Below are 27,431 nucleotides of genomic sequence, written 5' to 3'. Positions count from 1 at the left end.
TCCTAGGAGTTTACAAAGTTTGCAACATGTTTGCCTAGAGCTTTATTATTATTATCCTTATCATTGTCAGCAGTAGAGTTGTAGTAAGAGAAGCATTCATCAGGTTACCGTCATCGCTACAAGGAGCAGACGCATCTACGCACTGGGAGAGGCGAGGAGGGGGGGGAGGAGTTCCCTTCACAGACCGAGGCCGTGCATGAAAAATCTTTGGTATTCTTTGGTATCATCAATGTGATTAAAATCACCAATGGAAATCGAGTGAGGTAGCGTCTTTGGTTCACACTATAAATAGTAGATCTTTACACACTTTTTTTTTCTTTTTTTTTTCGTTTTTTTTTTCGTTTTTTCTTTTTTTTTTCTTTTTTTTTTCTTTTTTTTTTTTTTTTAACACGTGGAAGTAGCTATTCCTTACCTTTTGCTTCTTTGTCTTTAGCAAATAGTTACCAAATGTATTGTAAAGCTAACCACACCACAATAATAAACCAGAAGGCTAAGCAAAGTCTCAAAATTAGCCTCTGGACCTTTGAATGCACCCAAACGCAGCTGGATAGAAAAGGGTAAGTGCTTTCTCTTTGTTTGCTAAATGCATAGTTTTCATTCTTATGTACAAAGGAGGAGAGGAGGAAGAGTGGTGGAAGGAAGGGGCGAGAAGGCGGCTCAGGCATGGAGAAAGGCTCTGGGGCTCCTTTGGGCAGTGCCCAGCAGCAGCGCCCCGGGCTGCGCCCTCCAGCAGCACCCAGGGCTGTGCCCACTGCCAGCCCCGCACCCAAGGCAGCTGTCGGCACCGCCTGCAGAGCAGCAGCACGGCCCCGCCGGCTCGCTTGGCTTTACCTGAGTGAGGAGAGGAGGACAAGGCCCTGGGAAGCCTCCCGGGGCCGAGCCGAGCAGCGCTGCCATCCGGGGCTGTGCCTGCTCCCCAGAGAGCCAACAGCGCCCTTAGGGTGGGATGGGTGCTTCACCTCTGAACCAGACTCCCTGGGGTCGGCACGGTTTTGGCAGCCCCCATGGGCCGAACGCATGCCCCCGACACCCTCGTGCCACAAAGCCCCATGGAGCCATGGCAGACTGGGTTCTGCTCCTCTCCTAAATGTTCCTGGCAGACTTTCAGGTCCTTTGGGTTTGGAATCTGAAACTAATTTCCAGTTTGTCGGGCGTGAAGCCCCGATCTCATCCAGGTGGACAGACGGACACTAACGTAATGGGAAGGGGACGGGTGTGACACTCGGCGGCACCGGGAAGGGATGGCAGCCGACGAGCAGCGATGGGATGGGGCTGTGCCGTGTGCCCAGGGCACAGGGGAGCAGTCCCACAGGGATCCACTGCACGGGCTGAATGCAATTAAAGAAAAGTGGATTCTTGGTCTATTCCAAGTCCGAAGCGCGTATTGCTTATGGCAAGGGTGGTTTTGTTCTCCATGGCTTATAAAAAAACCAAAAGGTTTACAGATACCTCAACAGGCATGTAGGAAAAAAAAAAAAAAAAAAGCCAACACTTAAAATCTATAACTTGTGCATCAGTTTTGGTGTGTGTGGATACGTGTGCATGTATACACACATACACCCACGGGGAAATGTGCGTGTATATATGTATACATAGATCTACTCAGGGGCTCGTATGGGTGGGTGTGTATCAGACATCCTGAAATTGCATATTGGGTGCGAATTTAATGCTGGTATGAAAGTTCTCTTTGGTTTCAGCAAGTAGTCTCTAAAGACAATACAATGGAAATACTAAAAAATGCGGTGATGTACTTTGAATTTCCCTGCATTTTTAAATTCTCAAGTTTTAAATAAATAAGGCTTTCTTTTCTAAACTATAGGTACGTTACAAAGCAGTGTTCTGCTGGAAAAAACAAAAAAACAAAAAACAAAAAGCAAACCCTAAAACATTAGTTATCACTGTCCTTTTTTAACCTTACGCTAATGAAACTGTATTCATAAGATGCTTTATAGGTGAGCTTACTAGTATTTGTCAGTTAGACTTTGGTGGGAATGCAACACTTTAAAAGAGAGCTCTCTAAAATTTAAGGTAAGCTAGAAGTTCTAAAGCCTTGGAGATTATGTTTAAATAGGCATTTGCTTTGCCATTCTTAAACTGGGTTTAACATAGAAAAATGGGGAGAAATATCTGTTTTATTTGGTTTTACTTGAATTTCTTTTAATAAAGAGATAATTTAGTTTAATTCTAAATCTACTGGAAATTACCTGTGTACCCTGACACCTGAATAGACCCTGTCATCTTGGGAAATAAATGGTGCCACTGATATTTGAGTGGGCTTCATCACAAAAATCTGTATATGGCTGATGTTGCTAGAATTCTAGTTTACCTAGAATTTTAATTTCGAGAAGAGAAGAGAAGAGAAGAGAAGAGAAGAGAAGAGAAGAGAAGAGAAGAGAAGAGAAGAGAAGAGAAGAGAAGAGAAGAGAAGAGAAGAGAAATAAAAAAGAGTGTAAGAATGCCTATTTCTTGGGCCTAACCTGCATATTTGGTTACTCTGGAATTTAATATGCCTAGTAGAACTATGACAGAAATTCAGGACACCAGTTAGAAATCTAACAAGCACATGTATTTAAAATTTGATTTTAAAGTCCAATTGGTTTTTGAAGTCCAATTTCCCCTTACGCTAAAATTCAATTTGCAGATGTTGCATGCTTTTCTTTTTACTTTTATCAGAGTAGGGATGGGACGGTTTATCTTCTGAGGTTCTATTAGCAACAGAGCAGTTAAACTTTCCAACTATGAATTTTAAATTACTTCATGCAGTATTTGGATTAACAGATGAGCAAGAAAGAATGCACGGAAGAAAGCTCAGCCTGATGCATGTGGACAGGAAGCCACGTGACAACAGGTTGTGCCTTTGTGTCATGGGAACACTGCTATCAACTTCAGAGGAGCCATGACTTGGCTTTCCAATGGCACGCCCAGAGCTCCTGCCAGAGCTGCTGCCATCAACACTACCCGATGTCCTACCAGCTTTCAATGGGAAAAGACCCCCAAGTCTTCACATATATCGCTATTCCTCTGCCTAGGTAACTCAGTAGGTTAAAAAAAAAGAAAGAAAAGAAAGAAAAGCTCCCTAACATCAATGAGCATTGACCAGGTGTTGGGCCCCAGCCCCACTGTGCCATTCTTTCTTGCCATTCATGAAAACAAACAAGAATGTGACATTACTAATGGCAAATAACAGTCTTGATTACAAGTTTTATGTGTTATACAGTTAGATTAGTTTATACCTATAACTCTACATAGTATTTTGTGTAAAAATAGCTTTGGAATATTAAAATCATTGCAATAAAATACCTGCAATATAATTATTAAATGTGTTCTTTGGTAGCTAGTCAACTTTTATGGATGGAATAGTTTCCCTTTTTTAAATCTGAACATTCCTTAACAAACAAAGAGAATGCACTGGTTTAGGTACCATTCAAAATTTCTCTGCCTAGTTTGAACTCGTGTCCGGGCATCGCGCCTGGGAAGCTCAAACACCAAAACAGTAAAAATCACACTACCATTCAAATGCATTCGGACGACTCCACGCCTTGCTGGCCATGCTGCGCATGACCCTCTCTGCAACCAGCTCTGACTCAGTCCCTACCACCGGTGTGTACGGACACACTGCACACCTTCATGGCGATCGCTGTGGAAATGAAGAGCCATATCTGACAAGATGTCCATTCAATGACAAGAAATCACTATGCTCCAAACCACTACACAGCCAAGGACGGTGAAGATGATCATGGACGAAGGTGTGAGGCCAGTGGTCTGCTTTTCTTCTCTTCATGTTCCACTTCGTTCGTTCCATTTCATTCTCTTCTTTCCTTTATTTTTTGCAAGTTGTCATCCTACTAAAGCGTGTGTCTTAGAACAAAGTCATAATGCAGGTGAAATAAGTCTTTGGTTTCTTTGGACTTATAAATAACATTTTTTTCAAATAGTTCTAAGTATAAACCTGCTATCTTGAGGTCCCGGTCTGTCTTTATTTATTTATTTATTTATTTTTAAAGCTTTTCCACCGAGGTTTAGTTTGTGGTAATTCCTTCATGCTTTGGTACAAGTGCTTGATGAAGATGAGTTGCCTGAATTGGAGCTGCCCTCGTCTTGCCACTTATCCAGACTCCTCCTCCGTGCATTCATGAAAAAGTTGCTGACGGTGCTCAGCTCCAACCCGAGCTGCTGGGAAATGGTGATTTGTAATTCTTTGGATGGACGCTTATTTTCCTTGAATATTGCATGTAGAGTTCGACGCTGGACATCCGTGAAGACCAACCGAGGCTTTTTGGGGGTATTCCCTCTGTCCTTCCCGTGCTCTTGTTCTTTCCTCTTGCACGCTGCAAGAAAGCGGAGCACTGGTTAGAGGTCTGGCAGAGTGGTAAATGACAGCCAGTACAAAAGCAGCATTCACTTTGGCTTCTACATTCGGCGAGGATGTGTGGCATGGGATAAGACATGCACTTACATGCAGGTTTTGTGGGTCTACCGACAGGCACTCACACAAGTCAGTGTAAAGACAAGTTTAAGGGTTTGTTTTTTAACACACTATAAGCTACGAAAAATTAAAGGAAATAAGTTAGAAAATGCCTTTGCCATTGTCTGCTAAAACTCAGTGAAGCTGTCCCTGAGAGGTTAAATTTTGACATGGTTGAACTATGCAACATCCCTCAAATGTCGAGTGGAAATTCACAGAGCTCTTAAGTCAATCTTTCCTACATTTTTAATCTTCACTATTTGTTGTGAATCCATTTCTGTTTTGTTGTCGCTGATGGTTTTCCTCTTTTTTTTTTTTTTTTTTTTTTTTGCTGAGAAATAAGGAACTGGGAGAAATCAGGACCCTGATACCATCTCACAGCCCAGAACAATTCTGAATAAAAGAACCCATATTTTCACACAGAACAATGGCACACCAACTCTTCCTTATGCAATTACTTTCTTCTGTCCTCTCTCTCCCCTCTGCTCCCTTTCAGAGAGCCGTTAAACCACACACCACTGACAGGCTGTGGCAGCCCCAAATCTGCCTTGCAGATCACCTGCTCGGCAGAAACCAGGGAGCTGGGAGCACAGCTCCAAGTCCCCCGCAGCCTTTGACCGCCTGCCAGCTCATATTGTTAGCATTTAGCCAGGATAAAAGGGTTCCCTGGGAGGACAGATTGGTCTGTCTCACTTTCAAAAGAGTCTGAAGTTGTCTGTTTCCTCTTCTTTTTTCCACTCTAACAGTGTCCTTTAATGCTGACTTAGAGAGGTATTTCTGAAAAGAATATGGATGTTCTGCCTTTGTGTGCCTAGCCCTTATTTCTGTGGAGATCAGTGCTGATCATATTAAAAACTCAGTGCAGTTCCACCACCTATCCCATGGATATAGAATGAAGACAACAAATTCTTTTACAAAGATCCTTCCTTCACCTTTTATTGTTACCCAGGGCCAGCACTGTCACAAGGGTGTAACTGCTTGAGGGATACAGAAGGATGGTCACCCTCTGTCCGTCCCTCCAGTTGCCCTCCAGCCCCATCCATGCAGATGCTTTTGCAGAGGTTAATGGTGTGGGTCTCAGCCATGCACCCCTCCGTATGATCATAAGGACTGATGTGCCAGACTCACATCTTCTATGGCTATTTTTATCTGAAAACCTTTGAAGAGTGCTTTGAAGTTACATCTTAACCTCTAAAATGTGGTATCACTTCTGGGCTGAAAAACAGGTTTGATACAAAAGGTTTCTCACGGAGTTAAGCCAGGGAACCCACTGCAGGGATCAGTGAAATAATTACACTGAATTCAGAAATAATTCTGGGTCCTGACTGGAAGTAAACATTGAAAACTCATGGGTTAAAAATAGTATTGCAGGAATAGTCCGTTAGTTACCCACTGGCATTCAAAATGAGAAAATGAGGAGTGCAGGAGAGCAAGACAGAATCTCAACTCTTCATACCCCTCAACATTTGAGGTCAGAAGCTCCTGAGGGAGAAGCTATGAGGCTCAGCTCTAACAGCTCCAGCTGCCCACTGCCTGTCCCACTAAAGAGACAAGCTGAGCCCACGCCACATTAGCTGCCCCCAGCAGCTCATTTCTACTCACACTGCTTTACACTTTTCCAAAGACAAAGCAAATCCCAGCTTTCACCCGGACAGACTGTGCAGAGAGACTATCATTTGCCACACAGCCCCAGTTACACCAGCAGTGTGACCCACATCAGCAGGAGCCACAGAGTTGGCTCACCTGGCTGCGCAGACCTCGGGGCTTCCATCAACACTGAGTACGAGAGTTCTCTGAAATCACAGAGAACAAAACAGCCACATATTGTGAAACTAACTCGCGTATCATGTCTACCTGAGCTTCTGCTTCTGAGATTTAACATTCCTGGATAATTATTTCCCCAGAAAATGTCTCAGCAGTTACCCGATACCTTGCTCTCAAAGTTCAGCTGTATGATTACTGCTAGCAACATCCCAGGGGTGAGAAAAAAGTGCCCACTGCTGAGCAGAATAGAACATAGACAGAATAGAAATTCTGTCAGTTCCGTGATACAAATAAGCTGAGTTCAGTAATTCACAGATTTCTGTAGATTCCTACTTCTCTCCAGTTTGCTCAGCACCTCACTTTGCAGGGGACTGGTGATACCACGCACGCTGGGACTGACTTCCTATGAGCTGTTTGCTGGCTAGTGAAGGGAAGAGACCAAAACAACAGCGGGGATGAGGTTCTTTCACAAACTGTCACCAGGTTGCTGGTTCCAAGGCCCAGCCCATGGTAAAGCTCGCAGAGCTCCCAGCAGGGCTGCCAGGCCTCTGCCTGAGCGGGGAGGGCGGCTCCCGCCTCCATCTTCTGCCTTGTCTGGGCCCGGGAATATTAATAGCACTTAAAAATAAATAATGGTGATAATGAAAAACCGTAATAGGGTTTCCTGACGATCGTTTTTCCTGCATTGGAGCCAATCAATTTTAATAATAAATCATAGCTTCCAGCTTGCCAGGGAACAAACGCGCACAGTGAGGTGAAGCCCGCTGCGAGGAGTGCTGCCCAGGCCGTGCCCACACAGCAGCAGTGCCTGCTGCGGCCTGAGCTCCTGTGACACGGGCAGCTGCTGGAGGCACAGGCCTCACCAACACCAGCTGGCACCTCTTTTGGTAAAACACCAGAGCCCATCTTAGAACTGCTTACGACACACTGATATGCGGATGTAAGCACGGCACAGCACGCAGCACAGCCAGCCCTGCCCTCCGCCTGAACAGCAAGGCACCTCGCGACGCCTTTGGAAAAGAGCCTAAAGAAAGCCTAGTTTAAAAAAGACAACACAGCAGAGTCTTTTTGAGTCTGGCAACACAGGTGCAGATTATGACAATGTAATATTATCAATGCTAGAAGGAGCCCTATAAATCCAGTGCTGAACTCTGGCCTCTCCCCATCACTTCTATCTTCCTGTGCCCTGAGCAGCAGATATTTCTGACACTTGCAATTCTCCCGATGCAGCCCATCAATCCAGTTTTGTCTCCCTTTGTTCCTCACCAGCCGCCCGAGGGATGTGGCTGCGCTCACTTGCTGGCGCTGGGGAGCTCTGCACAGCTCTTCACTGCTCTGAGCACACTGTCCTGCAGCCCCACCACTGCCGTGGCCGGGAGGCTGAGCCGGGTGCTACACACAGGAGGAGGCCATAGGAACCCTCAGTGGCACAGTTGCTTTCAAGCACCTGGGGGAGACAGAGCTGAGGCACACACACATCTGCAGGTGCAGCGGGTAACGGCAAGGGAGCACGCAGCACCCTGAGGGCTCCCTGCTTCAGGACTCCCTTTCAGGATGGAAAGATAGACATGAACACTGAGACACCAGATGCTGCTGGTGAGGGGGAACAGCCACTGGGACAAAGCACAGCAAAACGTCACTGTCCATAAGCACAGCATTTTTCCTTCAGACAGGCAGGAGAAAAAACTAACAGCTTTATGCCTCTCTCAGAGGCTCCAGTGCAGGGTTCCCTGGCAGCAGTGTGGAGTTCATGCTGCACCAGGAACCAGACAAAGTGCTGCAGACCAGGATGCTGCAGGAAACACAAGCAGGCATGCAGGAGATTGACTCAAGAGTTCTCACAAGTTTTGTGAGGGTCCCTTTTCCTCCTCCTCTAGCAAAATGAAATTTTTTTGCTATTCCGACTCCATCTGTACAGGACATGTCTCACAGACATCAAAACCCTGTAAGAGTTCCCTTCTTTAATGCATTTTCAGATCTTTGCCACGTTCCATCTGTAGAATCTGGCACCTGCCTCGGCCATCCAAATGGGGCCCACCAACACCCTGGGACTCTTCTTCTAAATCACCTGCTTTCCATTTGAAACGTTGCAACACATCCAACAGCAACTTCAGAGCCTTCAGCAGTACAGTCCAGAAAGTATCTGGGGGGGGAAATTCCTCCAGAGGGGGCTGCCTTTGGCAGGGCCAGCAGGGTTTCCATCAGAGGCTGAGCCTGGTTCAGACATCAGAGATGGTCCCAGTCACATGGCTACAGGACATGCTGAGAGTGAGTAGCCAAAAGTATATGGTAAATTCAGAGTGATGATAACATACAATTAAGGGTGATAAGCTCCATCCTTATCATGGGAATAACACCTCTGGAGCTGGCAGAGAGATCTTTCCTAATTGCTAAAACCTCCTATTTGGAGAGAATATGAGAACAAGATGAGGGGCCTACAGCTGACATGCCACCTTGCCAGAGACCTCACCACATGAGCTAAAAGCAGGCTCTCTTCTCTGGATCCTCCCGGTACCATTCAGCACTTTGTCTCTCTGGCAATCTGTATTTACATCACTTGCTCTGGATCTTATTTCTCTGCATCACGCCCCTTTTGCTGTTCCACAACATGAGAAGAGTTAAGGATGTATCTGCATGGGAAGCTCACAGCCCGACATCACCCTGCCCATGCACGGATCCCAGCTGAGACTGCCAGTGCCAAACACCTCACTGCTGGCACTGTATTAAAATGTGACCTTAATTTGCTGTCACCGGAATAACAAAGCGAGGCAGGCTCAGGCGTGCTGACTCTGCAGCGGGGATTCCAGGCTCCACGTGCCCGCAGTGCTGACAGACCCGTGAGCACCTGCATGAGCTGCCACGGCCACCCAGGGCCTGCCGCTAAGTGGATCAATGGGGGAAGCACCCGATATTCCTGCTATATCATTTAAAGCAAACGCTGAATTTCTGGAGCCGGGTCTTTAGTTAACCATATTACTGTGACAAATATTTCTTAGTCTAGCATAAGTAATTAGAATTTAATCACTTTAACGGCATCTTAATTACCTCAAATGAATTGAAAGGACATTTAATAGCAAAGATTAAATTGCCTTAATGAATGATTTTTGCGACTCCATCAATATGTTAATCACGTTAGCCCTTCCTTTCCTACGAGCACTGGCGGCTGCCGGCCCCTGGGTGGCGACCTCGGCTCGCCGCTTCCGCGCCGGCTGCACCGCCCCGCAGCGCCCCGCAACGCCCGGCTGGGGCCGCCCCAGCAGCCCTTCGCCCCGCTGCCGTGCGGCCGCCCCAGCCCCGGTTCTGCCGCAGCCACCGAGATGGGGTTTCCGGGCTGTGGAAGTGACGTGCTCCGCTCCCAGAGCTTCGCTGGGATTTTAAAGGCCCTCGAAGGCACGTACCGAGCGGGCAGCTCTCGGGCTTGTTTCCTGAGGCCCGACCCCACTTCTCCTCCGCTAGTTGGAAAGCCCTTCGTCAGTTCCGACGGTATTCAAACAGCGAGAGCTGCCCCACGTCCTTGAGACGGCGGTGCCACCACCGGGTCCCCACGCCGGGGCACTGCAGTGCGGCTACTGCCGTGCTGCGGCCGTGCCCCAAGCTCCGGGCGGACCCCCGCAGCCCTCGACCCGAGCGGTGCCGGTGTGAGAAGCTGCTCCCATGAATTCACAGCATCGCAGGGCCGACCTCCTCGGGAGCGGGACGGCTCGATTGAGCCTCGTTGCAGAAGAATTTCGCTAAGACCGGCCGCTTCTCCGCCGGGAGGTGGTCTACCCCGAGACATCGATGTTTGCGGCGAAATCGCCGCTCTGGATCTGCTCACGCGGAGGTGCGGCAGCTACGGAGAGCCGGCGGGAGCCCGGAACTCACCGGGCAGAGCCGCCCCCGGTACCGCGCTGCCCCGAGGCGGGCCAGGAGCACGCGGCTCCCGCGCTCAAAACGACCCCGTCCGTGCGTGGAGTCCGCGGGGTCCCGCTGCCAGCCGCAGCCGAAGCCGAGTGCGGTCAGTCCCTACGACGCGCGCACAGCCGCACCGCCCGACGGCTCCGCAGCGCTCCCACAAACCCCGGGCCGAGCCCCCGGGCGGCCCCGCGCCGCCGGTAACTGTCCGCAGTGCTGAAGCAGCCGCGAGCCGGGCCGCTCCGGAGGCCGCACGGCGCCGCACGCCGTCATCCGTCCGCCCGCCCCGTCGGGGTGTCCCGGCCCGAGGAACCGCCGCCCGGCGCGGGGGCCGTCAGTAGAGGGCGCAGAGCCGCCGGGAACGGCGGGAGGCACTGGGCCGGGGCAGTTCGACGGCAGCCCCCGGGCGGCGCGGGCAAAAGGGACGGAGCGGTTCCGAGGCCGCTTCATCAAAATCGCAGCGGGTCGGAACGAACGAACGGACGAAAGGCGGGCCGGGCCGACAGTAACGAAGGGCGAACGCGGTGCGTGCGAGTGGCTAGAAGTCGGTCCCGTCGCAGTGACGCGGCTGCAGAACGCGGGGCGCACGGCGGCACCGAGCTCCGGAGCGGGGCGGGCGGCCCTCGTCAGATTCCATATAAATGCGGAGAACGCTCTGATTACAATATCGATTTCTTTACAGTTAATTTGGTGATAAACCCTCACAGACTGCCCAGCGCTCGGCTTGGCCGAGATTTCGTTTGGGAGGGAAAAAGGAGACGGGAAGGAGAGAAAAGATGCGTAGGTACAGACAGCAACAGCCGGGTCACCGGAACGCAGCGGGGGGGGGAGGAGGAGAACGGAGGGTACCGCCGACGCGCTCAGCACCCCCGGAGCAGAGGCCGCCCCCGAGCCCCCGCCCGACGGCCCGCACCGCTGGGAAATACCGCGGAGGAGAACCGCTCGGAAATGCCGACGGCCCGCGGCGGGGCCCGGCGCTTCCTTCGAACGGCGTTTCTTCTTGGAGCCCCTCCGCTGCCCTCCAGGTGTCAGCGGCGGCGGTGTGGGGCCGAAGGAAGAGTGAACGAGAAACGGCCGAACGGAGACGTACTGAGCGATACGGGGAGAAGCGGGAGGGGGGGGCAGACAAAGAGAGAACGGAAAGGAGAGGGGAGATGGGGTGAATAAGATGGAGGCTGAAAGAGGTCAGCGCTGCTCACGCTGCGAGATGCAGCCCGGGGAAGCGCCGGGGCCTCAGAGCCGCTTCCAGGCAGCCCCAAAGCCCTCTGACTGCTGGACGCTGAGGCGGAGCCCCAGGGAGGGCTCCCCCTGACCCCCCCCCATCGCCTGCAGCCCGGGGACACCGGCGGGAAGGAGCCGGGCGTTCATCCGCCGCCAACTGTCTGTAAGCGCCCGGGAGTGAGCTATAATTGGGACGTGAAATTTAATTGCCGCCGACTGGAGTAATTTATGATATTCCGAATTGACGTTCATACATCATTATCAGTCCGGGCAGATTTTTACCGCTCGGTAAGATCATCACACATGTAAAACCTGCACGAGATGAGATCGATAGCTGACGCACTTGCAGAGTTGCCCGCCGCCCGCCTCCCTTGCGCCCGCCCGCATCCCTTCCTGCCAGCGGCGCTCAGCGCGCGGGACAAATCCTGCGGGCCGGGGGGAGCGCTGCGAGGACCGCCCCCATTGGCTGGGATACGCCGCTATGCAAATGAGCACGTGCGGCGGGCGGCCCAGGTGGGGCCGGGCGGGGCGGGCGCTGCGGGGCCGGGCGCTGCTCCCCGCGTCCCCTCGGCCCCGGGCCGCCGGAGCGGCTCGACCCCGGCAGGCCGCTTCTCCGCGGTGCCGGCCGTCCGGTAGCGTCGGAAAGGGGACGCAAAGAGCCTTTGTCCCTCTGCCGGGACCGCCCCGCTCTGCCGCCCGAGTGCAGGGGCGCTCCGGGAGCGAACAAAGGGCCGCGCGGCCCCGCGGGGAGCCGCTCCGCAGCGATCCGCGCACACGAGCGGGGCTCGGGGCGTACGACACCGCGCGGGGCGGGCGGTTCGGCCCCGAGGTCGCTGGGCGACGTCGGAAGCGGCCCCCGTCCGCCTCTCTGCAGCGCCCGCGGGACGGGGCTGCGCGGCTCCCGGGGAGCGCAGGAGGCGGAAAGGGCGCTGCCGAGCTCGGACCTTGGACGCCGAGCGGGGCCGAAGCCGAGGCGGCGCGGGAGGAACGGGGATCTGCGCCGCGTCTCACCGGTGCCGCTCCGCCCCGAGGGCAGGGCCGGGCCGAGCGCACCCCGGGGGTTCCCGGCACCGCGCGTCGGTGCGTTTGCGAGCGGGGAGACGCGCGCTTTCCCTCGTTGTTGTCTGCGGAACGGATCGGTGACCCCGGCGGATCGACTGTCTCGCGTTCTCCAGGGACAAATTAATGGAGACCTATCACTTAATTAACAGCCCCTTGCTCACGGCATATTAAACCCGCGTCCCGCACACGCCGGGGGTGGGGAGGCACGGGGAGGCCACGGGGCCGGAGACGCGTTCCGCTTCGTTCGCCGCACACGGCGCCCAGCCGGGCCCTGCCCGCGGCCCGGAGCTGAGCTCCCGCAGCGACGCGGGACGGCCGCGGGGCGCTCCTTTCATCCCCACACTAAAACCACGCTCCGCGCGACGATCACCACAGCAATCCGTTAAAAACCGAACGACTTCAGCCGACGGCGTTGTTCCTGCACGTCTGTGCGCGAGTCTCGTTCCGCAGCGCCCGCCGGGCACAGGCGGACATCGAATCCCAACCCGCTCCGAGCTCCGGCCTCGCTGCGCTCCCCGAGCCCGTGGGCGCGGCGTTGGGCAGCGCAGAGCCCGGGCCCCGTTCCGGCCGCGCAACGCCGCCGATTCCTCCGGTGCGGGAGGCCCAGCCACGGCGGGACAAAGCGGTGCGGGCAGCGGCACTGCCCGGAGCTCCGCTGCGGCCCTCCCGGAGGCGCTTCTCCGCACCTGCGGCCGCCGCGTGCGTCGGCGCCCGGCGTGAGCTCCGCAACCCGCGGGCACTGCGGGCACCGCGCGGGAACGCGGGGCCGAGCGCGGCCGGAACGGGGCCCGAGCCGTCCCCGCACGGCCGGGCACAGGCGCGGGGCCCGTCCCGTCCCGCCGCGGCTCCGCTCACCTGCCAGCCGCAGAGCAGACATCCGCTGGAACTCGGGCTCCTGGAGCCACTTCCACATCCTGCGGAAGGTCTCCCGGCCGGACTTGAGCTTGCTCCAGGGCTTGGGGTTCCTCAGCAGGTCCGAGAGGGTCCCCTGGGAGCGGCACAGCACCCGCTGGGCGAAGATGGCCTGGGGGATGCTGTACCGCTTGAGCTCGGTGGTGATCCTCTGAGCGACTTCTTTGGTATTGATTTCTTCCATTTGCCCTGAATTGCTCCCGCCGCCCGCCTGCGAGCCCGCCACCGCAGGGTTCTGCTCCCGGCCGGGGCCCAGCAGCTGCCCGTGGCCCTGCGCGCCCAGGTGGCCGTGCGGGGGGTGCGGGATGCCGCCCAGGGGCACCATGCCGGCGGGCGGGGCGCTCAGGTGCTGCTCGCCGTGCCGGCCCAGCATGGCGGGGTGCGGCGCCTCGAAGCCGGTGGGCGTCAGCATCTTGTCGGCGGGCATGGCGGCGCCGGGGTGCGCGTAGTGCGGCAGCGCCTGCTGCGAGCCGTGCACCGAGCCCAGCCCCGAGCCCGACAGCGGCGACAGGCTCTGCCCCATGCCGGCCACGTCCTTGTGGTACGGCGCGTAGAGGTTGTTCATGGGCGCCAGGCCCCGCTCGTCCCGCATGAGCGTGAAGCTGCCGCTGACGTTGCCCGGGAGGCGCTGGTGCGGGTGGTGGTGGTGGTGGTGGTGGTGGTGCGGGAACTTGTCCGACACCGTGGAGATGGGCGGCAGCGGCTGCAGCGGGGTCAGCGTGGTGTAGGTGCCGCTCATGCCCATGCCGGGGGGCGTCTCGCAGCCCATGCTCATGGCGGGGTGCAGCGGCCCCCCCAGCCCGTGCTCGGCGGCGCGGTGGTGGTGGTGGAAGTCGCCGCCGTCCAGCAGCGCCATGCTCGCGGGCCGCGCGGGGCCGCCCAGGTGCCCGCGGGGCGGCACGGCGGCGGCGCGGGGGTGCGCGGGGCCGCCCAGCAGCTCGGCGCCCGGCTCATGGCTCACCGCGTGCAGGTCGCCCATGCTCTCCATCGCCAGCTGCGCGTTCATCGCGGGCCGCGCACATCCGTGTGGTGCGGCGGGCGCGGGCCGGCTCCTCCCGCGGGACGCGGCGGCTCTGGAGGGGTCTCGGTGCCGTCGCCGCTCGGTTGGTGGCGCTTGGGTTTGATTTTTTTTTTTTTTGGTGGTTAACTGAGTTTTTCTTATTTTTTGCGGGACGACGCCGGTTCGGTCCTAGGGCCCCCGCTCCCTCAGGCCAGGCTCCGCAGCCGCGGCGGCCGTCCGCCCGCGCCCCTCGCCATCTCTAGCCATGGCTCTCTCTGCGCTCCGCCGTTTGGCCGCCGCTCCGCTGCTGCAGCGCCGCGGCGCTCCGCGCGGCGCATGCGCGCCCCGCCCCGCCCCGCCCCGCGCCCGCCCGCGCCCCGCCTCCGCGCGCCCCGCCCCGTGACGTCACCACTCCTATTAAGGGGGCCAGCCCCGCGCGCGGCGCTCAGAGCCGCGGTACCGCGCGGCCCCCCGGAGCCCCGCAGTGGCGGCCCGGGCGGGGTTCCCGCTTCCCCCCGGATCCCGCCCCGTGAGCCGTGCCCCCACTCCGCAGCAGCCCACCCCCCCCCCCCCCCCCCGTTGTGACCGGCCCCCCCTCCCGCCCCCCCAGGCGCCGCGGGGCCGTGCCCGTGCCCGGAGAGCAGCTGCCCCGGCGCGGCCGCGCGGCCGCGGTCTTTTTTTTTCCCCCCGAAATAAAGAATAGAAGGAGGAGGAGAGAGAGAAAAGCGGCCCCCCCGCCGGCCCCTCGTTAGCGGAGGTGCCTTTATCCCGGCAGAACGGGCAGATGTGCCCATTGTCCGCCCATTAACAATAACGGACCCCGCCGGCGGCGCGGGGCGGGCGCGCTGCGGGAGAGCCGCGGGGCCGCGGTCGGGAGGCTCGGGGCAAAACCGGCGGGTGGGGCCGGGCTCAGCACCCCGGCACGGGGCAGCCCTGAGCGGAGCCGCGGGGCTCTGCCTCCGCGAGCAGTCCCGGCCGCGCCGCGGGGCGCTGTCAGTGCGGTGCGTGGCGCGGGGAGCCCTGGGCCGCTCCTGCGGCGCCCCGTCACGGAGCACCGGGCCGAGGCACGGCGCAGAGCGGAGCCCGACGCAGAGCGGAGCTTCGGCGCATCCCGCGCTCGGGCCCGGCCCCGCGTTGCGCTGCGGCGTTAGCGGGGCGCTGACCGCGTGCCCCGGGCGGGTGCGGGGACTTCGAGTTCGCTGCCGCTGCGTGCCCGGCGCTGCGTGCGCGGCCCTCCGAACCGACGCCGTGGGGTCTTTATCCCTAAAAAACCACGATTCCCTGAAATGAAAACTCCACGCACCTCTGCGTGCGTTTACGGCAGAACTCAGAGCCGCTGAATCGCGCCTCCGAGGGACGGCCGCTGCCCACCGCCGGGTGTTTCCCGAAACCCTTCCGCTGTCCCTTCACCAAACTCCGCGCAGCGCAGCGCCGTTCCCAAGGCTCGGATCTGCGCGGCCCGAACGGCGCTGCCCCATTCCTTATAGAACGAGAAAGGGGCACCCAAAGCTGCTCGTGGCCTCGGGAAACGTTCGGCAAAAAAATAAAATGAAATCATCGAAGCGTTTCTAGAGCGAGACGAGCGGCTGCGGTCGCTCTTCGGGCCAACGCGAGGAGTTCCGGATCTGATGGGGACGCTCAGCTCCTCGATAACCGTATCTGCGTACAATTTAAATATTTAAATTTAAATTAATCAAAAGTTCCTCTGTACAACACTGGGCGAGAGGCTGCCAACGCGAACACGGCCGCGCGGAAGTCACCCGCTCGAGTTTGGGGAAAATAAAAGCATCCGAATTTTCTTCGAGAAAGGAACGCAATGCCCGCACATCCCAAGTCGGGACCGCGGCCCGGGGCGGCTCGGAGCTCGGGGACTAACGGCCGCGGGCCACGGGCCCTGCACCCCGCCCGATCACCGCTTTTCCGTAACAATTTTTTCCCGTTGTTCCTGGGGAGATCCTGGCAACGGAACACTCCCGATGCGGAAAGGTTGCGGCTCCTCGACGGCTCCCGCTGGGCGCCCCGGAACGGTTCGGGGCCCGCATCCCGCACACAGCCCGCACTGCCCGCACGCTGCGGGGCCGTCGAAGTGGCCCAGTCCCGGCCCCCCCCGGGCGCAGAGCCTCCCGCACTGCCGGCGGAGGGGGAGTGCCGGGGACGCATCATTTCGGTGCTTTAATCAATTACCGCTTTGCAGTCAAGTACCATATATTTAACAGAATAATCGTTACCGCCCTTAAGTCTTTATTTGATCAGCAGATACTCTGCGCGGACTTAAAACGCAACTTCGGTTGTTTGAATTGAGCCGCGTGTTGTTCTTTTTAAATCCGTAGCGACGACAGACGGAACGGCCGCCGGCTCCCGCTGACAGCAGCACAAGTGGGCACCGGGCCCTGCGACGGCGCAGCCCGACGGGGCGGCCGGGAACGGGACAACGAGGGGGTGTCCGACGGCGGGGCCGCGGCTGTGCGGCTGTCTGGACGACTTCGTCCTTCTTTTTTTTTTCTTTATTTCTTTTTTTTTTTTTTTTTCATTCTTTTCCATCTTTTTCCCCATTTCATTTTCTTTTCCTTTCTCTCTTCTCTTCCCCCACCCCCCCTTTTTATTTTTTTTCCTTCTTTATTTTTCCTTTCCCCCCCTTTTTCTTTTTTTCCGTTCTTCTTTCCTTTTCTTTTTCTTTCTTTTTTTCCCTCCACCTTTTTCTTTTCTTCTTCTTCTTTTTTTTTTTTTCTTTCTTTTTTCCCACTCCTTTCCTTCCCTCTCTCCCCCTCCCCCTCCTTTTACCGTGTGCCGCTGCCCCGCACACGCCGCCACCTCGGTGCAGCTCTCCCGGCCCCCCCCACGCGGTGACAGCTTGCGGCGGCCGCGGCACCCGGGTCCCCCCGCACGGGGACGGTGTCAAAGGTGACGCTCGGAGGCTCCCGAAGCCAACAGCTGCCAGGGGGGGATTAACTTTTCCAGACTTTCCCCTGTTGAGCTTCTTGGAAACTTGCTCGGTGACAAAAACATATACATCTGTCGCGGGGCAGGCAGAGAAAAGAGGGCTTTAGCGGCTGGGGCACGCGGGGGGGCGGCATTAAGGGGGCCGCAGGGTTGGGGGGATGGCCGCCGTGCCCTCAGGGGAACGCAGGGCCGGGCCGTGGGTCCGGGCCCCCGCGGCTCTCGGCCGCAGCCACGCATTCGGCCCCGACGGGGAGAACGGCGCTCGGCGGCCCGGCCCGGCCCGTGGTCCCCCGGGCGCTGCCCGAAGGCCACTCGGGCCCACCTCCCCCCCCACCCCGCGCCAGGCTGCCCTCGCCCGCTCCGTCGAGCCGAGGAAGGCCGCTCCCGCTGCCGGGCGCCCCGTGCCCCAAACGGAGAGTTCTGGGAGCGAGGCTGCCCCGGCCTGGGTGAGCGCCCCGGGCTGAGTGTGAGCTTCGGCTGGCTGTGACCCCCCCAGGCTGGGTGTGAGCTCCGGGTCCGGAGACACGCAGAGGGCGAGGGGGGGCACCGGGAGGGGCTGCGGGAGCTGCCCGGCCCCACCGCCCCGAGCCGGCTCCGCGCCGCGCCCCGCGCCGACCGCAGTGCTGGTAATGAAGGGACTTAGGGAAGCTTTGCAAAACACCGTAAATAATTTAGCGGCGTATTTCAGGAAAAAAAAAAAAAAAAAAAATAGCTTTCTTAAATCATCTCCTCAATATAACTTGCAGCCTTACAGTATGGCCCTGGTAAGTCTGAATTTTTAAAGTAGCAATATTCAAAGAGACAGAGATGTCTGTATTAATTATTTATCCGCCGGTGCCTTCCTTCGTTTCTAACTTATTATTAATTAGGCGCCTCCAGTCTTTCGCAGAGAGCTCCGCAGAGCCAGTTGCAGCTTTAAATATGAATTAAAAGCAAATCCGAGCTACTGTAATGCGAAAATTATTCCGTGTCTTCCATGGCAGAGATGAATAGCCGCGCGGATCAATACTGTGAAGCTATGCTCCCAACGACAGCGTTATTGATAGCTGATATTAATGATGTTAATGATGGAAAAAGGAAAACAAGAGCTCGACAGACTTATAAACTTTTTATCTGCCGAAACCCCGCAATCGGGCGGACGGGAGCGTGAATTAAGGGGGCCGCAGCTAATAAGGACATTATTTACGAAACCGGATAAACGAGTGCTGCCAGCGTGCCGCGTTTAACTCCGCGCTCCCGGCCGCCCTGAGACACGCGCGGACCCTCGCAGAGGCCCCGACGGCCGCCGCTCCGCAGCCCCCCGCAGCCCCTCACTCTCTCGCGGATCCCGGCCCGGGGCAGAGCCGAGGGGTGGCGGGAGCGGTCCGAGCCCTCACCCCGCAGCGCGACTCCGCCGGACCGCGGACACGCGGGGCCGCCCGCCCCGTCCCGTCCCGTCCCGTCCCACGCGTGCTCCGAGCTGCGGCTGCCCCGGTTCTGCCCCGCGGCCCTGCTCTCCTCCCGCGGAACCGTGAGCCGGGCCCGGGCCGGACCGCGTCCTTCTGCCCGCGGAGCCGTGCGAGTTGGAACACACGAGCGTACCCCGGCTGCGGTACGACGGGGATCAACGGCGTTCATGCGAGCGCTGTTACTCATGTTTATTATTGAGGGACGGACGCTCCCGGCCCCGCTCACCCAGGGCCGATCCCCCCCCCGCTCTGAGAGAGGGCCCGGAGCCGGAGCCCGGCCGGGTTGGGGGGCGGGTGCGGTGAGGGCATGGGGGGGAGGCAGGAGGAGCACCTCGGCCCGGCGGCTGCGAACAGTGCGGGGCGGAGGTGCAGCCGCGATGCGCGGAGAGACCTCGTAGGTAGAACTATTTATCACTCTAAAAATCTGCCGGCTGTAAGCAGTTTTCTTTTCTTTCTTTCTTTCTTTCTCTCTCTCTCTCTCTCTCTCTTTTTTTTTAATTTGAAAATATATTCGTAATTACGATTTTTAAAACCAGCTTCCTCCGGGAGAAAGTCGCACTTGTTTCCAAAACCAATTCACTGCAGATAGTGCGGATATCACTTAATTCCTACAGAAATCAATGTGAAAATTAGATTTATTGGCTCCTTACATTGTTAAAAATGACAAAGTGCTGCCTTTTATTTTCATAAAAACACAGAAGACGAAAATCATTTAATAAAGAATCCGCTCGGTTTAATTTCGCCGTCGGCCTTCAGCCCCGAACCCAACCGCTCGGCCGCCCCTCCCGGCGTCCCCTCCGCGAGGGCAGAGGCACGGCTCCCAGCGAGAGGTGCGGGGCTTCGGAGGGGGAACCCCGCCGTCAGCCGGGAGGTGACAAGGACACGGAACGGGCCCGCCGCTCCCCATCGCCTGGAACCCTCGAATTGTGCAGCGGCCTCATTAATTGGAACGGCTCGTTTGTTGCTACTTGGTTCTCTCTCTTTTTTTTTTTTTTTTCCTTTCATTTTTCTTTTCTTTTTTTTTTTTTTTAAATTATTATTATTATTTGTTTTAATAAAATAAAATATTTTAGTTGTTACCATTATTATTCCTATTATTATTATTTCGGGGTTAATTTAACGTACTGAAACAAAGTAAAATGAAAACTGAAAGAGAGAAAGAGAAGCGAGGGGAGCCCGGCTCTAACGCACTCGAAGCAGCTGGCCCCAGGCTCGCCGTGGCCCAGGCGGTGCCGGCCGGCGGCTTCGTCCTCGCTCCTCTGTGCGTTTCGCTGCGAGGGAACGAACGCAGCAGCCGCAGCCCGGCCCCACAGGCTCCGCTCCCGCACCCGTGTGCGCCCCGTCGGGCCCCGTCGGTTGGGACGGCCCCGGCCCTGGGCGAGCTGCCCCCGTGGCCCTGCCCCACGCCGCCGGGATTTGGGATCCGCGCCCCGACCGGGAGGGAAAGCGTCGATATAATTGTGCGTATCAAATGAGCAATCATTTGTTGTGGTTACACGTTGGGTAATGAAAGATGTTAGCAGGATCAATAAAAATGAAAACACTTTTACTTACATCTTGAATTACTGTTTTAAGGGGTGAGCTGTGGTGATGCAACAAACCAGAGAAAGATCTACAACCGGCAAACGGCTTCGAATGAAACCAAAATGAACGCGCGGCGCCGTGCGCGCCCCATCCCTGCCCCGGGGCTCCGCGCACACGTGGGGCCGAGAGCGGCCGGGAGGGAGAGAGGGGGCTGGGATGGGGCTGGGGTGGGGTGGGGATGGCATGGGGATGGGATGGGGCTGGGGATAAGGATGGGGCTGGGTTGGGGCTGGGCCGCGCAGCTCGGAGCGGACCGACCGCTGGGGCCGTAGGTGCTGGAGAGCAGAGCTCTGCCCTTCGGGTGTCCAGAGGTCACCGAGCGGGTCGTAACCCAGGGCAAGTGGGAATTTCAGGGAGGCGGGGGGCCAGGCGGCTCCTCAGCGCCCTGAACGCTTCTTCTCGGCCGCCGCTAAATAATACGATCTCCGCGGACCCGCACCGTTCGTTCCCCGGGCGGCGGCCCTGCGGGCACATCGCACGCAGCGGTGCCACCGCTCGCTGCACCGCGCGGACCTGCGGAGGAACCGCCCGCGATCGATCGGAGGGGACCCGCAATATGCGCGTTACCGCCGTTTGCCCGACCTAAAACAAAAGCGTGCCTCGTCTTGCACGAAAACCATCGGCATCGATTTCGGGGCCACCCGCACGGAATTCAGCGAGGAGCGGCCAGAGCCGCGGCCGCGGGCAGACCTCCGGGTCTCGGCGGGGTCCCCGCTCCGCGGCCACAGCTCCGCGGGAGGCGGCGGGGCCGAGGGGCGGTCGGGCAGCGGGGAGCCCCGGGCCGCGCAGCGCGGAGCCGCCGGGCGGGGCCCCTCGGCGCGCAGTTCCCTCCGCGGGAGCGGAGAGGCCGCAGTGCCGCACGGGGCCCTCCGTTGCCGCTCCCCCCGGGGCCGCCGCCGCCGCTGCCGCCCCTCCGCCCTCCGTTGCGCGCCCGCGGCCCCTGCGCGCCCCGCCCCGCCCCGCCCCGGCCCCGTGGCCCGAGGCACGCTTACCCCGCGTCCGCCGCACGCCGCCGGGACGGGCATCCGCTGCGGGCGCCTCCTGGCCTGGCCCCTAGGAGGAGAGAATCAAAATCAAACTCTATCTGCATAATTGCAAAGGAGAACGAAAAGAAGAAAAAGAAGAAGAAAAAAAGGCGAACGCCGTGGCCGTCGCGCCAGTCCCGTTCAAAAATAAAGCACCGGACCCTCGCAAGGTGTAGGAGACATCTTTTATTGGACCAAGTTAATGCAAGAATTTACAGCCAGAATTACACGTTCCTCATCAGCCTTGGGCTGTGTGTTCCTGGCTCCGCAGGAGCTGCTTTTGGTGGAGGCGGCGGTGGGAGAGGATGGAGCCTCTCACCCCCAAAGAGCCTCAGTTTGTGGCTTGGGCAAAAGCAAAAACAGGAAAAAAAAAAACCACCAAAAAAAGCCAGCCAAAAATCTCCGCAGTGCCCCATTCTGCTCCATCCTTAAGTCCAGTGCAGGGTCAGTGCTCTCCCTTCCATCCCCGGCCATAAACAAACAGCTTCCAGCTGCATCTCCTAACGGGTAAAAGGAGCAAAAAGAGAAATCATAATCAAGGGCTTTTTTCTTCTCCTTCTGCGCGTTGGACAGCGCATTTTGGTCAGTGTAGCCCTGCATTTAGGGATGCTACTTGCATTTGAATAGCTGCTGCCTGGTTATGGATCGGGAGGCTACAGAGGAATCAGTATGCAAATTGTTTCGGTTACAATCGAAGGGTTCGATCTGGAGAAGGTGCCTGAGCGGAAGTCGCTGTCAGGCAGCGCCGCATTAGGCTGCCATCGCCGGGCCTGCTCTCCCCTTCCCTCGCCCTTTTTTATGCTTGTGTACAGGTTTCTGCGGCGGTAATTAACACACACACACAAATCAGGGGCTGCTGCGCGGCACGTCGGTGCCTTTTGCCGGCTGCGGGCTGGGAAGGGAAGGGGGAGCGCGGGGATATATCGCCCTGCTGCCGGGTTGTTATTATGCAGCAAGGGTGAGGCGATCAGCGAAATAAAACATTTATAAATGGTTCCGTGCTTACAGTAGGAGAGGTGGGCTGCGTGTGGGGGGGGGTTGTGTGGGTGCTGATCACACGGCGCAGGCTGCCAATCGATAACCCCTTCCTTGTAATCCCGGTAATTGTGGGAATCACGGCTCGCTGTTAAAGGGACAGCGGGCTGCAGCGGGGCGTGGAGCGGCACCATGGGCCACGGCTTTGTCTGCATGGAAGCGGGCAGGAGGCCGAGGCAGGGCCCTGCCCTACCATGGGGTGCCCCTCTGAGGCTGCACCACGGCCCTCCTGTCACCTCGTGTCCCCAACCCTGGGCATAAATGCGTTCCCTCCGCATTCTACTTCGGAGCAGAGCACGGTGCTGCTGCCCCTGCCCAGGCGGCACATGGGGCCTAGAGGCTCGGCAGGCCGCACGCCCAGCCAGCTCCCCAGCTCCCCTCCCTGCTCTGCCAGCCCGGACAGGATGCTTTGGCAGCCCTGTGCCGTGATTTCTTCGGTGTTTTGCTGCATGGCAGAGATGGGCAGGGTCGTCGGGCTCTCGGCCTGTGCTGCCCCAGGCCCCGTCCCTTAGTGGGCGGCTGAGGCGGCCCTGGGGGCGCGTGGGCAGCAGTGCGGGGGGCGCGGGGCCGGCTCCTGCCCTCTCGCTGCCGCTGACCATCTGTCATTCAATTAGGGCCGGGAGGCAGCTGAGGGGCTGGGGAGCGGGGCTGGGGGTCAGCGACCCCGTGCACAACGGCCTGCTGCCTCGCAGACGTGAAGAAGTTCAAATGTTAAATGCTCTCCGGCCCCGGCTCATCCAGGGCAGTCGCCTTTGGAGGCGATGGAGGGGTGAAGGGCATCAGTCATTAGCACTTAGATTTCAGCTCTGAGGCTGACCCTGCCTTCTGTTGGAGGATTTTGGCCTGAAAAGCCTTAACCCTTCCTGGGAAGCCCGCACCCTCACAGTACCCCCAGGTGAGCAGCCCCAGGTTGCTCCCACTGCACGCAGCATCCCTGGGCCTGGGGCAACCACTGGGGTGGGGAGGCCCACCCCTGCAGCTCTACCCCCACATCCTCATCCCCAGCCCTGCTGCAGCAGGCACGTCCCAGTGCCGGGGAGACCTGCTCCAGTCCCAGCCCGCTCACAGCTGTGATCCTGTGGGGCTCTGTGCCACCCTCCCCTGCCACTGCTGGAGCAGAGCAAATTGATTAATTGAGCTTTCACTATGCTAATTTGGACACTATAAATATTTAACTACCTGCCCTAGCAGCCAGCCAGAGAGGGCTCCTCTCTGCTTTACGTGCCACTTAATCTAAAGTAAATGTTTGCCCCAGAAGTGGCCGGGGCAATCTTAGCATCCCCTTCCTTGCCTTGTCCTCTCTCAGGGGAGCCCGGGGGGTCCAGAAGAGGGGGGTCATTGCATCAGACTACTTCCTGAGAGCCTCCCTGATGCTTCCTCGCCTTTACTGTGCAGAGAGGCCAAATGGAGGCAGAGATGTGGTGCATCCCAGAGGACACAAACACACTATGCTCCGAGCCTCCAGGCTGTTTGGCTGCCAGTGGCAATTCTCACCTCTGTTTGGTAAGGGAGAGATTCCTGACTTGGGGTTCAGGCCAGGAGGAAGGAGCATTCTGCTCCTTTCCAGGGGAATTGGCTCTTGCCTTCCTTCACACTGCAGAGCTATGGGGAGCTGTGAGCTGGCCGGAGGTGCCATGCTCCTGTGACAGTGCCAGCAGCCCAGCCCCACAGCTGTTCTGTCCTGAGTGAGCCTGCAATGAGTGACACTGCATCACGGCTGCACTTACTGAGAGAACCCCATGGCCTTTGTTTTGGGGACAGATGGCACAGCTCTCACACGGCAGCACCTGATACACCCTGTTGTTTAGTTTGCTTGCTGTCCCCTGCTGAAGATGAGGGGTTTTCTCCATCAGTGTGGTAGCACACCACAGGTATTTGCAGAGCTCTGCTGTTTCTGGAGGGCTCCAGCAGCTATTGGATTGTGTTGGCCATAACAGGTTTACAAGCTATTCACCTTAGAAGGCTGTAGCAGCATAAATGTTAATAGTAAATAAAATAATAAAATCATTAAATTACTAATAAAATGTTACTTGTGCAGCAGTCTGGGGTTTCAACCAGTTCAGGAGGGATCAGCCTGGCAGTTTTACAGCATTGGTATGGCAGCTGTGCCATTCACCTTAAGAAGCAAGCACTGGGAAGCTGCCTTTCTATTATGAGCTCTGGTAATTTGCTGATGAGAAGCTTGTGGTGCCTGCTATTTATTCAGTCTCTCCTTGCCCTGAGGAGAAGGGCCCTGGAGCTTGGGTGGCTGTGCGTGCTGTGGCAATAACTGTGAGTGCCACTACCTGAGCATGGCACGAGCTTGATGCTGATCCCTATGTTAAAAAACATATGGATGCAAAAAATCTCATCTGGGTGATGTTGCCCACTGGAAGGCCAGCTGCCCTCCTGTAGCCATCCCATATATGTAGAAGCACAGGCGCACGCTGTGCTCATTCCTCCTTTGCCCAGTGGGGAAGTGGCAGGCTGGAGAGGCTGCAGGGAAGGGAGGAGCCAGCAAAAGGGACTGAGTGCTACAGAGGAGGCGTGTGGCAGCAGTTACTTTGCTATAGGGTCAGATATTGGATTATCAGCAAAAGTTAATCTCAGTCACATGATAGATCTTACATTTGCTGTCATAAAATCTATCATTATTCAATAGGCATGGAAATCAAATTCTTCTGTGGACTATGGAGCAGGAATCTTTTAAAAAAATTCTGTTTGCTGTGACAGACAATGTATTGATCCTCAGTTTTGAGGCCTCACAGACAATCCAGAGATGTTTGTGAGCACAAGCAAGCTTGGCTGTGCTCACTGCCCAAAAACAAGCCTCACTGAGTGGCTGCACACTTTGCTTTGCTTTAAATACGGCAGCTTTGTTAAAGACAAATAATGAGGAAACTACATAATGTTGGCCTGCCTGTGGTGACATTGCAGTGATGCTCACAGAGCACAGTGATGAAGCCCTCCTTGTGCCACGGTGCCGTGGTGTGAGCCATTGGGAAGAGCTCTGCAGGGGAGGGCCTACTGGCTGCAGGTGCGCTGTGAATGGCTCCAGCTGCCCTGGAGGAGGTGTGCAGCCATTTCAGGTGGACTGCAGTACAGCACTTACAGACTTGGCTCTCCCAGCCCCCTTCCAGGATGCTTGGAGGCAGCCCAGGAGCTGCCATGGCCCTACAGTGCCCACTCTGAGCTCTGGCACTGGGCGCTGGTGCCCTCCAACTTTACAATTAATGTGGTCTCCAATCCGTGCATATTTTAAAGTGTGGGGATCCCATAAATCCTTCCACATCTGGGACCGCTCGCAATGATCGGTGTCAGGAGTTTACAGAGGAGCTTGCTTAAGATCTAGCGCCCAGAATTGATAGCAGCTGCAATTCCAGGGAGGAGGATAAGCCGAATCCTGATTCGATTCTCAGGTGTTTTCAATTGTATTGCCAGCAAAAAATTATTGTTGTTAAGTGATTCTTCTAGTCTGCTTGTGCCTTTTGAAGTTGCCTTTATTTCTTTGAGCTCGGATTCCTTGAGATCCTATTGCTGTTCCGTCCCCAAGCCCGCATGTATCTAATAAAGCTGACAGCTTCCCAGCAGATGTCTCCATTTTCTCCATTTTATCCTTTATTGAGGAGTCGGACTTCACTGGAGAGCATCTTAGTGTGTGGGGCCAGCACAGCTCTACAGAGTGCTGCCGGAGGCCAAACTCATCTCTGGTGGCTGTGGAGGAGCAAGTGGGCATTGCCCAATGCAGCAGGGGTTGGAATGCCCTGCAGACCACTTGTCCTTTGTTTTCTCTTCTCCCACTTGCCCTTGGGCAGTGCCCCAGACAACACTGGCTCCCATCTGACTACAAGTGCAGGGCTGCCACCTCGGGAGGCCCCAGACACCCCACCTCACTGCCCAGCACAGCATCTCTGTTCCTCATTTGGGTCTGTGCTGGGGCGGCAGGGAGCACCACAAAGTGGAACCTTGAGGGCTGGGCTCCACAGCACCATATGTGTTGTCCCCGGCCACAAGACGTCCCCTGCTCGCTGCCGAGCCACCAGTGGGCCCTGTCCTGACTCCCTTGACTGCCCTGGTTTGCTCTGAAGTGCCCACATCTGAATGCCTTGTGAGTGGAAGAAAGGAACATGGAGGTGATGGGCAGCATTTGTAATAGGAAATTGCTGTCTGCAGATGTGTGTGAAGGAAAGCCTGTGTCAGACAACGGTATCAAGGGATAAATTCCACAAGTGAGTGAATCCATCTGAGTGTAAGACACAGGTTGTTAGTTTCCCAGGAACAAGCTGAACAGCTCCAAGGCCATCACTCTACGAATGACATGGTTTCCTTACTGTTGCCCATGCTTACTCAGTAGGAGAGAAGGCAACAGGCAGATAAACAGACTTTGGTTCCTCTTGGACCAGGTTTTGAACCTTTACCACTTTTGCAATTAGGTGGAGCTATGCGGGGAGTTTTGCTTGAATAAGGAATAGCAGAGATCTTGATGGTGTTCTTCAGAAGGAGCAATGTGAGAAGTGTGCCCAACTCCTGGAAAATGCAACATTTCCCGCTGCCTTGCCCTGCAGGATGATGGGGTGCAGTGGGAGGTGCTGCAGCTCCTTTAGAGCAAAGTAGTTCCTGTGAGTACTGCAGAAAGTAGCCTGCCACCACCTCCAAGCATAGAAATTCCTCCTGCCTCTGCTTTGAAGAAAGGGAAATCTGACCGCTCCTTCTAATCTTCCCCCATACACCTGGTGTTGCAGGGACCGGTGACAACCTGGCCCTGATAAAGACTTCAAGACCGGACCTATTATCTATATCCTAGAAACACTCCAATCATGTGGGAATAGTTAAAGGTAAGAGAATACCTAACAGGTCATCTGTCTTTCAGCTGCAGGCAGCGGGAGGTGGAAGCAGGTCGGCACAGCTGGGTGCTGCCATCCCGCCGGCGCCTGCCATGCTGCTGGGCAGAGCCGCGCTGGGCTCAGCACTGCCTGCGCCATTGCCTTTCAAGTTCTTTGTCCACGGGGGTTTGTCCTCCAGCTTTGGGAGCCCAGGCAAAGCGCTGCAGCTGCTTCCTGAGCAATAGAGACCCAAGATCAGGGCTGGCTGTCCTGCAGGCA

At 56.7% G+C, this 27,431-nt stretch overlaps 1 protein-coding gene across 1 annotated transcript; it reads right to left on the bottom strand.

The window, feature by feature from the left end:
* Nucleotides 1-2,501: 2,501 nt before the first annotated feature.
* Nucleotides 2,502-14,608, bottom strand: ONECUT1 (one cut homeobox 1). The gene is made up of 2 exons (XM_031616544.2): nt 13,262-14,608; nt 2,502-4,328 (listed from the first exon to the last, which is right to left on the bottom strand). The coding sequence occupies exons 1-2, from the start codon at nt 14,322-14,324 to the stop codon at nt 4,039-4,041; spliced, it is 1,353 nt and encodes a 450-aa protein (XP_031472404.1). The 5' UTR covers nt 14,325-14,608; the 3' UTR covers nt 2,502-4,038.
* Nucleotides 14,609-27,431: the final 12,823 nt, after the last annotated feature.

The sequence above is a fragment of the Phasianus colchicus genome, chromosome 12 (assembly GCF_987193195.1).
Source record: "Phasianus colchicus chromosome 12, bPhaCol1.hap1.1, whole genome shotgun sequence".
NCBI classification, from domain to species: Eukaryota; Metazoa; Chordata; class Aves; order Galliformes; family Phasianidae; genus Phasianus; species Phasianus colchicus.
The sequence above is the reverse complement of the archived record's forward strand: the minus strand, read 5'-3'. Positions and strand labels throughout refer to the sequence as shown.